General features: G+C 45.4%; 1 protein-coding gene and 1 long non-coding RNA gene across 6 annotated transcripts in view; one reads left to right on the forward strand and one right to left on the reverse strand.

Annotated features, from left to right (window-relative positions):
- The first annotated feature begins 4,326 nt into the window (after positions 1-4,326).
- Positions 4,327-15,304, forward strand: part of KIFAP3 (kinesin associated protein 3) — a 142,255-nt gene continuing 131,277 nt past the window's right edge. For 3 of the 5 annotated variants that reach the window (XM_048860267.2, XM_048860268.2, XM_075131459.1), the window contains exons 1-2: positions 4,327-4,485; positions 13,876-14,007. In XM_048860267.2, coding sequence (XP_048716224.1) covers positions 4,454-4,485; positions 13,876-14,007 — 164 coding nt within the window. In that variant the 5' untranslated portion in view covers positions 4,327-4,453. Of the gene's footprint in view, positions 4,486-4,968; positions 4,988-13,875; positions 14,008-15,304 lie in introns of those variants that run through there. The other 2 variants (XM_048860265.2, XM_075131460.1) reach the window with 2 other exon arrangements.
- Positions 10,500-13,043, reverse strand: LOC142073092 (uncharacterized). The gene is made up of 2 exons (XR_012669781.1): positions 12,657-13,043; positions 10,500-12,375 (listed from the first exon to the last, which is right to left on the reverse strand). It is a non-coding gene; the product is annotated as an uncharacterized LOC142073092 (long non-coding RNA).

A 15,304-nucleotide genomic window follows, 5' to 3' on the forward strand; every position in this document is an offset into this window, starting at 1 on the left:
TTACAATCACAACAGTTCAAAGATCATGAACCAGGCTCCCAAAAATCCTGAGTTTGCTTACAAATCGTGATATAGATAGATAGATATAGTTCTTTGTCTACAGGTTTGTGAGCCTTTAGGATGCCCTTAGATCACAGTTTCAAGCTTTTCTCTGCAACCTAGAAACTTTGTTTTTAAGTGAAAGCTGAAAGTCTCACCTAATTACATGTATCCAGGAACTGGGGCTTTAAGAAAAACACCAGCTATTGTGAGACTTTTGATAAAATTGCAAGAGTTTAGTTATCCGAATGCAAATGAACAAAATATACTACGCAGCTTTCAATAATCCCCAAAGGAAACTTTACCAAACTGCTGCAACACACAAAACTCTCTTCCTTACTGTGCATAAATGTGGGAAATTTCAGCCCAAATGTGATTTGTTTGTTGTTTGGGATTATTTTTTATTTACACCCTGAGCATTTTTTAAAAGAAGGCCTGCACAGATCAGAGATGGTAGCTTAGTGGCTGATATATCAGGTTTTTTACTTATGATTCGCTGAAATCACCAGGTTAAATGCCCAGGACTTCTTCTCAGCCCTTCATCCATCCAAGGCAGATAAATTGAGTTCCTTCACTTTACTCTGCAGGTAGGAGACCTGGATCTGGAGAGGTGCAGATCTGGCAGACACCCTAGTGTTTCAAGGAAGAGTAGGTGTTTGTCCGAGCATCTTTGCCCCTGCGGTCTGTCTGCAATGGGGATGTTTTCTAAGCAGTTTTTAAAATGGCTCCCAGCGTTGCTGACTCTCACAATTTCATCACAAGTCTTGTAATATTTGGTGTTTTCCCTCAAGCCTTAGTTCCTGGAGACAAGCGATTGCATGAGAATCTCTCGGTTTTCATTTAAAGATGCTCCCTAGCCCTCATGGTTGTGGAGAAAAGCTGGAAAATGTGACCCAAGTGTAACCTAGAGTCTCAAAACAAAAAGGCAAAGAAAAAGAGCCCCAACTTTATTATTTATGAAAAGTCTCATGATTTTTTTCTTGCATGGTGTCAAGTATCAGAGGGATGGGCCGTGTTAGTCTGTATCCACAAAAACAACAAGGAGTCCGGTCATAGGCGCCAACTTCTGCTGGCACCGGTGGGTACTTGAACCCCCTCTGCCCCAGCCCTGCCCCAACTCCACCCCTGCCCTGCCCCCATTCCAACTCCTTCCCCAAATCCCTGCCCTGGCCCCGCCTCTTCCCCTGAGCACACCGCGTTACCGCTGCGCGTCCCTCCCTCCTGGAGCTTGTTATGCTGTCAAACACCAGTTTTGCGGCAGGAAGCGCTGGGAGGTAGGCAGAGGAGCGGGGACACGGCGTCCTCTGGGGAGGAGGTGAGGTGGGGGGGTGGGGAGGGGAGCTTGGCCGCTGGTGGGTGCAGAGCACCCACTAATTTTTCCCCCTGGGTGCTCCAGCCCTGGAGCATCCATGGAGTTATAGAATCATAGAATCATAGAATATCAGGGTTGGAAGGGACCTCAGGAGGTCATCTAGTCCAACCCCCTGCTCAAAGCAGGACTGATCCCCAGTTAAATCATCCCAGCCAGGGCTTTGTCAAGCTTGACCTTAAAAACTTCTAAGGAAGGAGATTCCACCACCTTCCTAGCTAACGCATTCCAGTGTTTCACCACCCTCCTAGTGAAAAAGTTTTTCCTAATATCCAACCTAAATCTCCCCCACTGCAACTTGAGACCATTACTCCTTGTTCTGTTATCTGCTACCACTGAGAACAGTCTAGAGCCATCCTCTCTGGAACCCCCTTTCAGGTAATTGAAAGCAGCTATCAAATCCCCCCTCATTCTTCTCTTCTGAAGACTAAACATCCCCAGTTCCCTCAGCCTCTCCTCATAAGTCATGTGTTCCAGTCCCCTAATCATTTTTGTTGCCCTCCGCTGGACTCTTTCCAATTTTTCCACATCCTTCTTGTAGTGTGGGGCCCAAAACTGGACACAGTACTCCAGATGAGGCCTCACCAGTGTCGAATAGAGGGGAACGATCACGTCCCTCGATCTGCTGGCAATGCCCCTACTTATACATCCCAAAATGCTATTGGCCTTCTTGGCAACAAGGGCACACTGTTGACTCATATCCAACTTCTCGTCCACTGTAACCCCCAGGTCCTTTTCTGCAGAACTGCTGCTTAGCCATTCGGTCCCTAGTCTGTAGCGGTGCATTGGATTTTTCCGTCCTAAGTGCAGGACTCTGCACTTGTCCTTGTTGAACCTCATCAGATTTCTTTTGGCCCAATCCTCCAATTTGTCTAGATCCCTCTGTATCCTATCCCTACCCTCCAGCGTATCTACCTCTCCTCCCAGTTTAGGGTCATCTGCAAACTTGCTGAGGATGCAATCCATACCATCCTCCAGATCATTTATGAAGATATTGAACAAAACCGGCCCCAGGACCGACCCTTGGGGCACTCCACTTGATACCGGCTGCCAACTAGACATGGAGCCATTGATCACTACCCGTTGAGCCCGACAATCTAGCCAGCTTTCTATCCACCTTATAGTCCATTCGTCCAGCCCATACTTCTTTAACTTGCTGGCAAGAATACTGTGGGAGACAGTGTCAAAAGCTTTGCTAAAGTCAAGGAACAACACGTCCACTGCTTTCCCTTCATCCACAGAACCAGTTATTTCATCATAGAAGGCAATTAGATTAGTCAGGCATGACTTGCCCTTGGTGAATCCATGCTGACTGTTCCTGATCACTTTCCTCTCCTCTAAGTGCTTCAGGATTGATTCCTTGAGGACCTGCTCCATGATTTTTCCAGGGACTGAGGTGAGGCTGACTGGCCTGTAGTTCCCAGGATCCTCCTTCTTCCCCTTTTTAAAGATGGGCACTACATTAGCCTTTTTCCAGTTGTCCGGGACTTCCCCTCGATCGCCATGAGTTTTCAAAGATAATGGCCAATGGCTCTGCAATCACATCCGCCAACTCCTTTAACACTCTCGGATGCAATGCATCCGGCCCCATGGACTTGTGCATGTCCAGCTTTTCTAAATAGTCCCGAACCACTTCTTTCTCCACAGAGGGCTGGTCACCTCCTCCCCATGCTGTGCTGCCCAGTGCAGCAGTCTGGGAGCTGACCTTGTTCATGAAGACAGAGGCAAAAAAAGCATTAAGTACATTAGCTTTTTCCACATCCTCTCTCACTAGGTTGCGTCCCTCATTCAGTAAGGGGCCCACACTTTCCTTGACTTTCTTCTTGTTGCTAACATACCTGAAGAAACCCTTCTTGTTACTCTTAACATCTCTTGCTAGCTGCAACTCCAGGTGTGATTTGGCCTTCCTGATTTCACTCCTGCATGCCCGAGCAATATTTTTATACTCATCCCTGGTCATTTGTCCAATCTTCCACTTCTTGTAAGCTTCTTTTTTGTATTTAAGATCAGCAAGGATTTCACTGTTAAGCCAAGCTGGTCGCCTGCCATATTTACTATTCTTTCTACACATCGGGATGGTTTGTCCCTGTAACCTCAATAAGGATTCTTTAAAATACAGCCAACTCTCCTATGAGGCTGGTGGCACCTTAAAGATTAACATTTATTTGGGCATAAGCTTTTGGGGTTAAAAACCCCACTTCTTCCATGCATCTGAAGAAGTGGGTTTTTTACCCATGAAAGTTTATGCCCAAATAAATCTGTTAGTCTTTAAGGTGCCACCGGACTCCTTGTTGTTTTCATTATTTTTTTTGCCAATCATGAGTTTTTTGGTGCCTGACTCATTACTGTTGGATGCTTGAGGTTGGGCATACCGGGTGCAACTTACACAGCCATGATCACAGCCATGGGTCTGGTGCTAAGCAGTTTAAGGTGGCCTGGGCTGTTTATACTGAAACCAGTTCAGTATAAACAGGTCAGGATGCCTCCACATAGAGTGTGAAAAACAGGGACACTTTTTTGGGTGGCAGGGGTGGGTCTAGTTGCCTATATAAGGCAAAGCCCCTAATAATGGGACATCAGGTCATCCTACCTCCACACCAGGTCAGTCCTATGACGAGAACCAGGGTAGCTGAACTGGTCTTCAGTTCACACCAGTTCTGCCCCCAGATGCTGTGTCATGTGCTGGCCCCCTGCCTGACCCACAGGGGGAACTTGTGGCTGGTGCAGCCTGGGGGGGCCCTGGGGCAGGGAAGCTGCTGCACAGACTCAGCTCGGGAGCTCGCCCGGCCTTGACAGCGATGGCCATCAGTGTCTCCTCCCTGCCTCCAGGGGGAGATGTGCAGGCCCCGCTCCTCCAATCTCGTTCTGCACAGGTAGCGAGGAATCAGTCCCACAGCGACGACGCGGCCTGTGGTCTCGCTGCGCCTGCGCGCTAGGGAGAGCTGCAGGGGCTGGGTACTGTGTGCGGGCGGGGCTGGCGCTGCTCTCACCCTGGTAACAGCGGCCGCTGCGGAGCCGCCCCCGGCCCGGCACCCCCGCGGCACTATGCAGGGGGAGGACGCCAGATACCTCAAGAGGTACCGCCCGCCCCGCGCCGGGGGGCTGTGCAGGCCGGGGCAGCACCCGAGTGGGGCGGGTGGGGTTCGGGGGGATGGGGTCTGGATGGGGGATGGGTGGGGTTGGGGAGGAGGTTTGGGGTGGGTGGGATTTTGGAGATGGGTGGGGTTAGGGGAGGAGGTTTGGGGGATGGGGTCGGGTTGGGTGGGGCGGGGGATAGGAGGGATGGCTGGGGTTAAGGGTCGAGGTGGGTTGGGTGGGGGTGGATGGGTGCGGTTATGGGGAGGTTCAGTTTGGATGGGTGGGGTCAAGGGGGGAGGTTAGGTTGGGTGGGGGGGTGGATGGCTGGGGTTAAGAGCCAAGGTTGGGTTGGGTGGGGATGGATAGGAGGGATGGCTGGGGTTGTGGGGGGATGTTCGGTTGTGTTTGGAGTGTATAGCTGGGTGTGCACTGTACGGGTGAGGCGTAGATAAAGAGGGATTGCTGGAGATCACTGAGCAGGTGGGATGTCAGAGTAGCAAGGTAGGTAAAGGAAAGGGCTCTGGTGGGGAAGGGTGGATCTGAGGGATTGGATGGATGGGCTTTTTGGGAGGGATGGAGTGATGAGTGGATGATTATCTGCTGACACCATTGTTTAATGATGAAGCTGCCCCAGTTAGAGATTAGGGTCCATCTAGTCCAGTATCCTGTCTTTCAGCGATGTCTGTTACCAGCTGCTTCAGAGGAAAATGCAAGCAGCCCCAAGAACAGTTATAGAATATTCTGCCCATGGGAAAGTTTCTTCTTAACCTCTGTCAGTTAGTGGCTGGTTTACCCAATAAGCATGAGCCCTTATTATTTTTTCCTAGCTATGTAACTCTGGATTTTCTCATTAGCCATCATTTTTTTTTTTGAACCCTTCTGAGCTGCTGGTGATCTCCCCCTCTCTCTCTTTCTGCTTGTGTTCTGCACTGTTCAGCAGCCTTTGCAGAGTTTTGATTGGATATGTTGGGACACCCCAGTCATGTGCAGAGTTCTGTCACTCCCTCGTTGCCTAGATTGTTTACTTGCATATGTCAAATGATTACGATCCTTGATTTTAAAAATGCACTGAAAACTACCAATGATTTCTGATGGCCATTGATTCTGCTCTGAAGATATGATCATAGCTGAAAACTGAGTGGTCATCTGGTGTTATAGTTGCAATGGCCATCTTCAAAGTAGTATCTATCTTAATGTGTATATTCTATGCAGACCACTTTTGCGATCTTGGAGGAATTTTTTTTCCAGTGTTTTCAGCAGCAGACTTTAAATTTTTGTGTTCTAGAGAAACTGCTGAAACAAACCCAGTGCCCTGTTTGTCATGGCTCTGGGCAGATAGATGTGCAAGCATAGCTCTCCTCTGATTTCTTTTTCTCTTGTCATTCTTCATGCAGACTCCCACCCCAACATTCTGTCTGGCTCACTGTTGTAAGTTGTTAGTGTATAGGTGGATCACAAGAATTTGTAGCCTTGCATATGCACAAAAGTTGCACCAGTTTAATAAAATTAGATTTTAAAAAATGGATTTAAACTAGGGTAAACCCCAATGTGGATGCTCTTAATTCAGTTGACACTAGAGCTAAATCGGTGTAAGTTTTGTGTGTAGACAGGACTTTCCTCTTTTAAGCTTTCATAGAGATTCTTGTCAATTTCAAGAACCAAGCAGGCAAGCGAAGTGAAGGGACAGCATGGCATAGCTGCATACCAGCAACCTGGCACAATCTGTCCTTCAAGCCTTGACAATCATCCAACATTTAGATTTTTTTTTCAAGTAGATGGATGGTTGCAAAACTTAATAAGACTAGAAATGTTTCATTTATTTAAAAAACAAAAACATTTCCTTTGTGGCACTGGAGACCCATATACTACATTTGTTCTCATGGATAGTAAATGTTGATAAATGCAAAGAAATGTGTAGAGCTTATTTAGTGCTTTTCAGCTGTAATCTCAAAGCATATCTCAAAGTTTAGGCTTTGAGATGAGGAAACTGAGGTACAGGTGATAGAGCAACTTCCCTCTCAGTGGTTGAGCCTGAGTAGCTGGTTGGACATTGGGCCTGTCTGCATGCAAGGGGAAGAAAATGGCCCCCAGGACACAGAAGACAGGCTACTCTAGCCTGATAAGTAGATCATGGCCTGTGACCCATTATGTGGTCCCCTCCCAAGGCACAAAGGAAGCAAAGCAGAGGATCTCCACAACAGTAGGCCCTGTGCTCACCCATGATTCCACCCTACATAGAGGCAGGTTCCATGAGGAAAAAAACTTGAAGGCAGTACTAAAACTCATTGTGGTTCAGCTAATTTGGGCAGGCTTGCTCTTCAACCTATTCATAAATATTACCAAGTTTGACAATTAAAACAGTTTTGACTCTGCATAGAATATTTAATTAATTTCTCTGCATGTAAGCCTGGTGGAAATGGATTTGGAAGAAAATGAAAAAGCTGGCTTCCTTTGACGGTCATCCTACTACTAAGGCCTTTATCCTTAAATTTTGTGAGATTGCATGTCTATACAATCTTTAGTTACACACACAGTTAAAGCTTCCTGAGTAACCTTAACAAATCTACTAGGTAGGCCTTATTACAAATTCCTTCTGTTGCCGGCACCCAGTGCCGAGAGGCTGAACAACAGCTTGAGTTGGTTCGTTACCCGGTGTGCTACACCCAATAATCACAACGGGGTGGAGAAGCAGAAAAGTTTATTTGAAGCTTCAAAAAGGTACAGGGAGATTTGAATCTCAAATCCTGTACAACAGAGCAGGAAGTTACACAGGCTTTTATACATCCTTTTTCCCAGCATACTTATCCAATAGCAAGCTGCTCCAAGTATCCATATAGCCAGCCAATCCAGTTCCCAGCTAGTTCCCTGATTCTCTGTATCATTTGTTAAACTATACATAAAGCTGCTTTATTCAGCATTGTTCTTCCATATCTCCCCTGTTTGGCCTTGCTTAGTTTCAGGCAGTCTGACTCTGCAACATACTGTTGCAGATTCTCAGCATAACTGCTGTGTGTGCCTCCAGGCGGGGGGGCCAAGGACACTTGGGCCTAGCACGCAGAGCTGCTGTGAGTGCCTCCAGGCAGGGGGGGGGGGGGGGGGCAAGGACACCGGGGCCTAGTGCGAGGGGGCTTCATCGACACTCGTGGTCTTCCATCCCCTCGGGTTACCTAGTGGCCATGCCCCAGTGTTCCCAACACTTCTAACCTCCAAAAAGTAGACCTTGAGTGAAGCAGTCCCACAAATTACAATTCCTCTCCCAAACTCCCTCACTCAAGCCCTAATACCTTAAGGTGTTGAGCACCCTCAGTTCCCACTGATTATAACAGGAGCTGAGGATGCTTAGTCTCTCATAAGATCAAGCTCACAGAGCTTTCCTGAAATAGCCTCTTACCAAAAATCTGTAGATATACTGAAACAGGTTTGGACTTGCTTGATTTATATCTCATGGTGGTGGTGAATTTTAAAAATCAGCCAAGCCCAGTAACAAACCATCAAAATCATCCTGAGACACTGAAGTTTCAGGCTCTGGAAAAATAGGTACGGTAGAGGCCTGTGCTCCAGCAGAAGGGATTTGTGAGTTCTTGTAGAAACAACTTGGTTGGAGTTCTTCATTCTTTTTTTCGTTTTTTTTGGGGGGGTGGGGGTAGTGCTTCAGTTCACTGTTTTGTCGACAAAACATTGTAGTGTAGACAAGGCCTAAGACATCTCTTATCCTATCACCAGAATCTGTGGGAAAGATTCCTTTAGAGAGAGATGAGTAACTGCTAATTGCTAATGGCATCAGTCTCTGGGGAAGCTGAGGATTAGGAATGCAGACTTTCAAAACATGAGCATATTTAGGCAATTAAACCCCTTTTCTGAGCCTATGACTTCCATAAGAGGCTTATCTTTCCGATTCAATGATTGATCCCTCTTAGTTTTGGATAGTATAGGCCAGGGGTCGGCAACCTTTGAGAAGTGGTGTGCTGAGTCTTCATTTATTCACTTTAATTTAAGGTTTTGCGTGCCAGTAATAGATTTTAACGTTTTTTAGAAGGTCTCTCTCTATAAGTCTATATATTATATAACTAAACTATTGTTGTATGTAAAGTAAACAAGGTTTTCAAAATGTTTAAGAAGCTTCATTTAAAATTAAATTAAAATGCTGATCTTATGCCGCCAGACTGCTCAGCCTGCTGCCAGCCTGGTGTTCCATTCACCTAGGCCAGCAGCAGGCTGAGTGGGGCCTGCGGCCGGGACCCCAGCTGGTAAGGGGCCGGCAGCCAGAAACCCAGACCAGCAGCGGGCTGAGCGGGGCTGACGGCCGGGACTCCAGACCAGCAGTGGGCTGAGCGGCTCAGCCCGTTGCCACTCAGCCTGCTGCCAGTCTGGGGTTCTGTCCGCCGGCTCCTGCCAGCCAGGGTCCCGGCTTCCAGCCCTGCTCAGCCCGCTGCTGGTCTGGGATCCTGGCCCTGCCCGCATAGAGTGGGTATCTACCTTCTCCCTGGTTCTAGACCCTTCTCTTCCTCTCTCTCTACACTGAGCTGAGGGTGGGAGTGCACTGAGCACAGAGCTGGGGGTGAAGGATCAGGCTGGGGGTTGGGGTGTAGGGTCTGGCCAGGAGCTAGAATGAGGAGGGTGCTCAGGGTTGGGGCAGAAGATTTGGGTGTGAAGTGCTCACTAGGGCAGCTCCCATTTGGTGCAGGTGGGAGTGGGTGTGTGGTGGGGAGGCGGGAGTGCAGGAGCTCCCGTTTGGTGCTCAGGGTGGTGGTGGGAATGTGCGGGATGCAAGAGTCAGGGCATGGGCTGTGGGGGAGCTGAGTGTGTGAGGGGTGCTGGAATCAGGGCTGGGGTCATGGTGGCATGTAGGGATCAGGGCAGGAGGCTGGGATGTGTAAGGGTAAGGGAAGAGGGCTGGGTGTGTGTGTGTGTGTGTGTGTGTGTGCGCGCGGGTGTAGGGGTCAGGGCAGAGGGGGTGTGTGTGAGGGGGGTGCAGGGGGCTGGGGTGCTTGAGGAGGGTGCAGGGGTCAGGGCAGAGGGCTGGGGTGTTTGTGGGGGGTGCATGGGTCAGGACAGAGGGCTGGGGGTGTGGGCTAGGGTCCTGGGGGTGCTCCCAGCCCCCTGCCCAGAGCGGCTCACGGCAGGGGGCTGGAGGGGATATGCCCTGATTCCATCCCCCCTTTCCCAAGGCCCCGTCCCCACCTCTTTTTCACCTCCTCTCCCTCCGGCTCCGCTTCTCCCCCTCCCTTGCAAGGGCAATCAGCTGATCGGTTGGAAGAGGAGGAGGGGCAGGAACCCAGCACGACTGCAGAAAAGGCGGGGGAGAGGGGACCTTGCTTGCGCTGCAGCAGCAGCCGGCAGGACCCAGCTTCTTCACCCTGCCCCCGTGGGGGGTGGAGAAGAGCAGGCTGGGGTGGACAAGATTTTTAATGGCATGCTGCTGCCTGCCAGGGTCCCGGCCGCCGGCCTATCTCAGCCCGCAGCCAGCCTGGGTTCAGGTGCCATAGGTTGCCGACGCCTGGTATAGGCTTTATCTAGGCAGGCAGGAGCTTTGAAAGTCATTCTCCTTAATTACTTAATTTCTCTTGTAACTGAGATACCGTTCTTGGTATTTTTGGACATACCAAGGTAGATTTCATTTAAATTATGATTTAAATCACTAGTCAGGAAGACGTGATTTAATAATGGATTTCTACATAAAAGTGTATTCTTGTTGGTTGTTATAACCTCAATACATATTCAATGTTATACCTCAATACATATTCTTCACAACTCCGAGATAGATGTAGGTTTCATTTTTAGAAGGTACACACTGTATATTTTTTAAGTGATTTCTTTTGAAAACTTTTCAGATTACTTTTACAGTTATATCAGAAAATGAATGACTGTTTGGTTATCTCATTTACCAAAGGTAATTGAAGCAGATATTTGTGAAGTCATTGGGAGATAAACTATGTCCAATTCAACAGGTTAATCATTAATATTAGGAGGATTTTCTTGCCATGCTGTATTAGGAGGAGAACATCACCAGACAGACATTTAAATTGTTTTATTTAACTAAACCAACAACATTATGTATTCTGGATTTTTTTCTTCAACAGCAAACTTATAATATTTTAAGAAAACAAGCATATGAATTTTTGAAGTTAGTTAAACATTCAAGTTTTTTAAAGTCAGGTTTGTTTTTGTTAAAATTGTTTTTAACTAAAATAGTTAAATGAAATTAAAAAAACAAAAATTAAATCGATTTAATGTCAGCCAGGTCAACATGAGAAACTTAAAATATTGGCTTCTGCAGCTGACTCAGTCATCTTCACCTTCATTTTCCTGTTTGTTCATAATCTGGAAAAGAAAAACAAGCTTACCTGCTTTTTCAGGTCCCAAACGATTTCTCAATTTGGAATGAATTAGTCCAAAGGAAGAAAATATTCTTTTTACACTGGCAGAAGAAGCTACTGCTGTTACAAGTGAGATTATCACTTCAATCGTCTCTGAATCCAAGTGTTTAAGTGACTTCCATCAGTTCACTGGTGTGACTTTCTTTAAAACATCATCAGCAAACATATATTTCTTGAATGGTTCACCCTTTGCTCTGAAGTTTATTATAGTTGGCATTATGGAGGGAAGATTGCTGGATGTCCACGTCCTAGCCAACTCCTCCTCTTCAGCAGTTCAGGTTTGACCCTAGTACCGAGTATTGAGAATATTTGCAAGAAAATGAGATGGAGAGAGTGCTTGTCCCATTCTTTTTTTTTAATGCCTGTAATTTAACTCTGTCATTGCATATTTCTCTTTTTAAGATCTCATTCAGTTCATTCCAAATTTCAACAGCGTCAGCAATAAAACAGCTATTTCCCTGCATTTTATTCAAGGCTACAGAAATGGGCTTCAGGGTACTCGGCATGTGTTCAACATTTCTCTTAAGCCCAATGTTGAGAACTTTGGCTGTGACAGTGTCATCTATTTGTTCACGATTTTGTTCACAAACTGTCATCAGGTTAGGCCAGTTCTTGATATAGTGCTCAAAACAGTCCAGTACTGAGTTCTATCGCACGTCTTGTGGGAGAGTTAGCTTGGTTCCTCCCACTTTTTTCAGAGCAGCTGCTGTAAAGTGGTTGTTACCGAAGTGTTTTGCAATTTCAACAACATTAGCCTTTATTTCTGGAACATTGAAGTCTTTGGCTAGGAGGTGCATCAAATGTGCACTGCAACTGTATGTTGTTAGCTTGGGACTCCTAAATAATTTCTTCTCACCTTGGATATATTCGCAGCATTGTCTGTGACCAAGCTGCATACCAGACATTTGAATTTTTTTTCAGTTTGTTATAGCTTTTACTGCTACTTCTTGTAAGTATTCTGCTGTGTGTGCATTTCCTGATGTATCAGTTGTTTCTGTAAGGAAGACATTCCCTTCTGTTGTCACACAAGCACGTACAACAGGATCATTGTGGACATTGCTCCACCCGTCAAGACTCAGGTTAACAATTTTACCCTCTAGACCTTTTGCACACTGCTCAATTTCTCTTTCATACACTTTATCCAGCAATTTGCCTGTGACATCTGCTCTGTTGGGTGGACTGTATCCTGGTTTTAATGACTGAACAATGTTAATGAAGTGTGCGTTCTCAATCATACAGAAAGGAGAGTTTGTTGCATAAACAAACTGGGCAATTTTTTCATCAATTACCTCTTTTTGTAATCTGCTGGTTCTTATCACAAATTTATCTATGGTTGTTTCTGGATGGTGGAGATTTTTTTTCTTTTCACTACAGGTGATATACTGTGGCTATGTGACATACATGATGTGACTGAAACACTATCATTTGCAGATAACTCTGAAACTATAGAAAATGATGGTGATCTTGAAAGTGGAATGTCTTCAGAATTCTGTATGTTGAGGATGGATTGTCCTAAACAAAATAAGTCAGTGCAGTTATTTCAGTATTATTACCATACTGTTCATTTAGTATTACTCATTGCATTGACTGACACTCAGTACTACTTTAAAGGTGAAATTGTAAAATGAAGATCTGCCTATTTCAGCTATTCATTTTTTATCACAACTGCATCTAAAATGATAGTACCATAGAGTAGCAACTATATTTTTTGCTCAAACATGAGAATTCAAGAATAGTCCAGAAGGAAGACAGGCAGTCCTTAAGAAAAGTATGAAATAAAAAAGTTTACCAACCTGAAGATCCTGCATGTTCAGACATGTTCCTTTCATCGTCTTTAACGCAGCTTCTTCCTGAGAAGGAACACTTCTCAGGATGTTGTTTCATTCGGGCAACCAGGCCTTGCATTTCTTCGTTGCACTGTTTGCATTTTGCACGCATGCCTGTCTTACCCACAAGTAGGGGAACTTCATTAAAATATTCCCAAACTGGGTCTCTTTTACAGCCTGCTACCATTATAGGTTTTCCCTTCTAGTGAGAGAATGGTATGGTAGATCTCAAATCAATGAAGGCTACACTCAGAAAGACCTCAAGACTTCTGGAATATGCTACTCAAACAGTTTTACTTTTGTTTCTACTGCCTGTCCCTCCCTTCTCACATTTATCTCCAGACTTCTTCTCCTTGTCCAGATCTACTGCACGCCAAACAATCTTCTATTCATTGAACTTTTTGAAATTTTGCACTTTTAGAGAGAGGTAAGGGATTGACTCTGTGTACACACATTTGCAAAGGGAGAATAGGGTTGAGGTCTGTTATTTCTCACCTCTCTATATAATGTATTTATTTAAAAACATTTTTGCTGTTACCTCTGGAGACACAAATCCACAGTTTGAGAACTGCAAAACTAAGCATCTCTGATGGTATCTTCTAGACTGAGCACTGAGTCCCATTGGGTAGATAGAAAGATTAACCTAAATAATCTATACAGAAGCCCCTGGAACCCCAGAAGGTTGGGTCCCTAATCCATGAACTATTGGGACTCATTTACAAAACTTTTCTTAAAGATTACATGAATATATTGTCTCATACTATAGAATTAGAATTTATAATCCCTATTCCATGATGAGATATATTTGAGCTATAATGTATCTTAATTAAAACCATCTTTAGGTAGGTTTTTTCCTCAAAAAGCATTTTATCAAAAAAATCTGATTTAAATAAAAAAATCCATTTTTTTTTAAATCATTGATTTTTAGCCACCCTGGCACATACTAGAGCCAATAGACATAGAGATGCCTCTTGTGCTAAGATTCGTATGTAAGTTGAAGGAACGTGGGAGAGACCATGTGCTAATGCAAAGAGTACCAAGACTGGGTTTATGCTATGTAGGTAGAATCTGTCTCAGTCATACAAACTGCTTGATCAGAGATGTCCAATTCACATTGACCTGTTTTCCCAGATATTCCTTGGGCTTCTCATTTAGTCAGTGATGAATTTGTTTTTCTGCCTTGCAGGAAGGTGAAAGGAGGTAACATAGATGTACACCCCTCTGAAAAGGCCCTTATTGTTCATTATGAAGTGGAAGCAACTATTCTTGGAGAAATGGGGGACCCCATGTTGGGGGAGCGCAAGGAGTGTCAAAAAATGTAAGTTCCTGGCACACTCTTGGGGTTATTTCTTAAAGTTAAAATTTCCTGGATTTCTAGGCTGAGTTCTTAAAATTACTGTTCTATTATATTATTTCTTTTGTTACTGAAACTTTTTCAAACTTCAAAACATTTAATTAAATTAGTATTAAGTCTGGAAATAACATATATGCATAGTTGTTTGCAGTGTTGTTGTAGCATATATTCATTGTAGTATTAAACTTTAGTTTTTATAATGTTTTCCATCTGTATATCTCAAGGTACTTTGTAAAGGAAAATAATTATCATTCTCCCCATCTTATGGATGGGGAAGCTGAAGCAGGGAGAATAGGCGCCGACTCCGTGGGTGCTCCGGGGCTGAAGCATCCACAGGGAAAAATTGGTGGGTGCGGAGCACCCACCGGCAGCTCCCCAGCTCACCTCCGCCTCCTCCCCTGAGCGAGCCAACGCGTCCTGCTTCTCCCGCCTCCCTTCCAGTGCTTGTGCCACGAAACAGCTGTTTCACACGGCAAGCCTGGGAGGGAGAGGGGAGGAGAGGGAACGAGGCACACTTGGGGAAGAGGCGGGGCCAGGGTGGGGATATGGGGAGGGATTCAATAGGGGCAGGAATGGAGCGGAGTTGGGGCCGTGGGGGTGCGAGCACCCACTGGCACCAAGAAAAGTTGGTGCCTGTGGCAGGGAGAAGTGAAGTTACTTGCTCATGGTCACACAGTGGTCAATGGCACAGCTTGGGATAAAACCCAGATCATCTGAGGCCTAATCTGGTGCTCTGTCCATTGGGATACACTGCATCCCTTATTTGGAGGATGTGTATGTCCAGTTAATGTTAGCAATTTCACTGTTGTCTGCATTTTCTTTATACAGGGCACAGTTGTTGTGCCCTCTGTAGTTAAGGTTGCCTAAGCATTTCTGTTGTAAAAGGCCCTTTTCCAGTAACTTCCTCAGACTTTCACCTTAAAGGTGAAACTTTGCAGGTCTGGTTTTTGCCTGAGGGCGAATTTTTTTTTTTTTTAAAAAAGATGGAGCATATGTGTCTGAATGCGGGGGTTCTTTTTTAAGAACAAGGAACAGGTGGGAAAAAAACATTTCCATTGTATCAAAAAATCTGCAATAGTAGTATTTTCTTAACACACTAAAAATGTTTGTCTTGTTTACAATGAATCCATGCTATTCCATCCAGGACTCAACAGAAATCCTTTTATTCCACCCCCTGGTCTGTGCTTACAGATATCTGCTCTGGCTTACTCTCTGTCACTAGTATGATCTGTGATTGAGTCCTTTATGGTAAAGTAGACTT

The sequence above is a fragment of the Caretta caretta genome, chromosome 8 (genome assembly GCF_965140235.1).
Source record: "Caretta caretta isolate rCarCar2 chromosome 8, rCarCar1.hap1, whole genome shotgun sequence".
Lineage (NCBI taxonomy): Eukaryota > Metazoa > Chordata > Testudines > Cheloniidae > Caretta > Caretta caretta.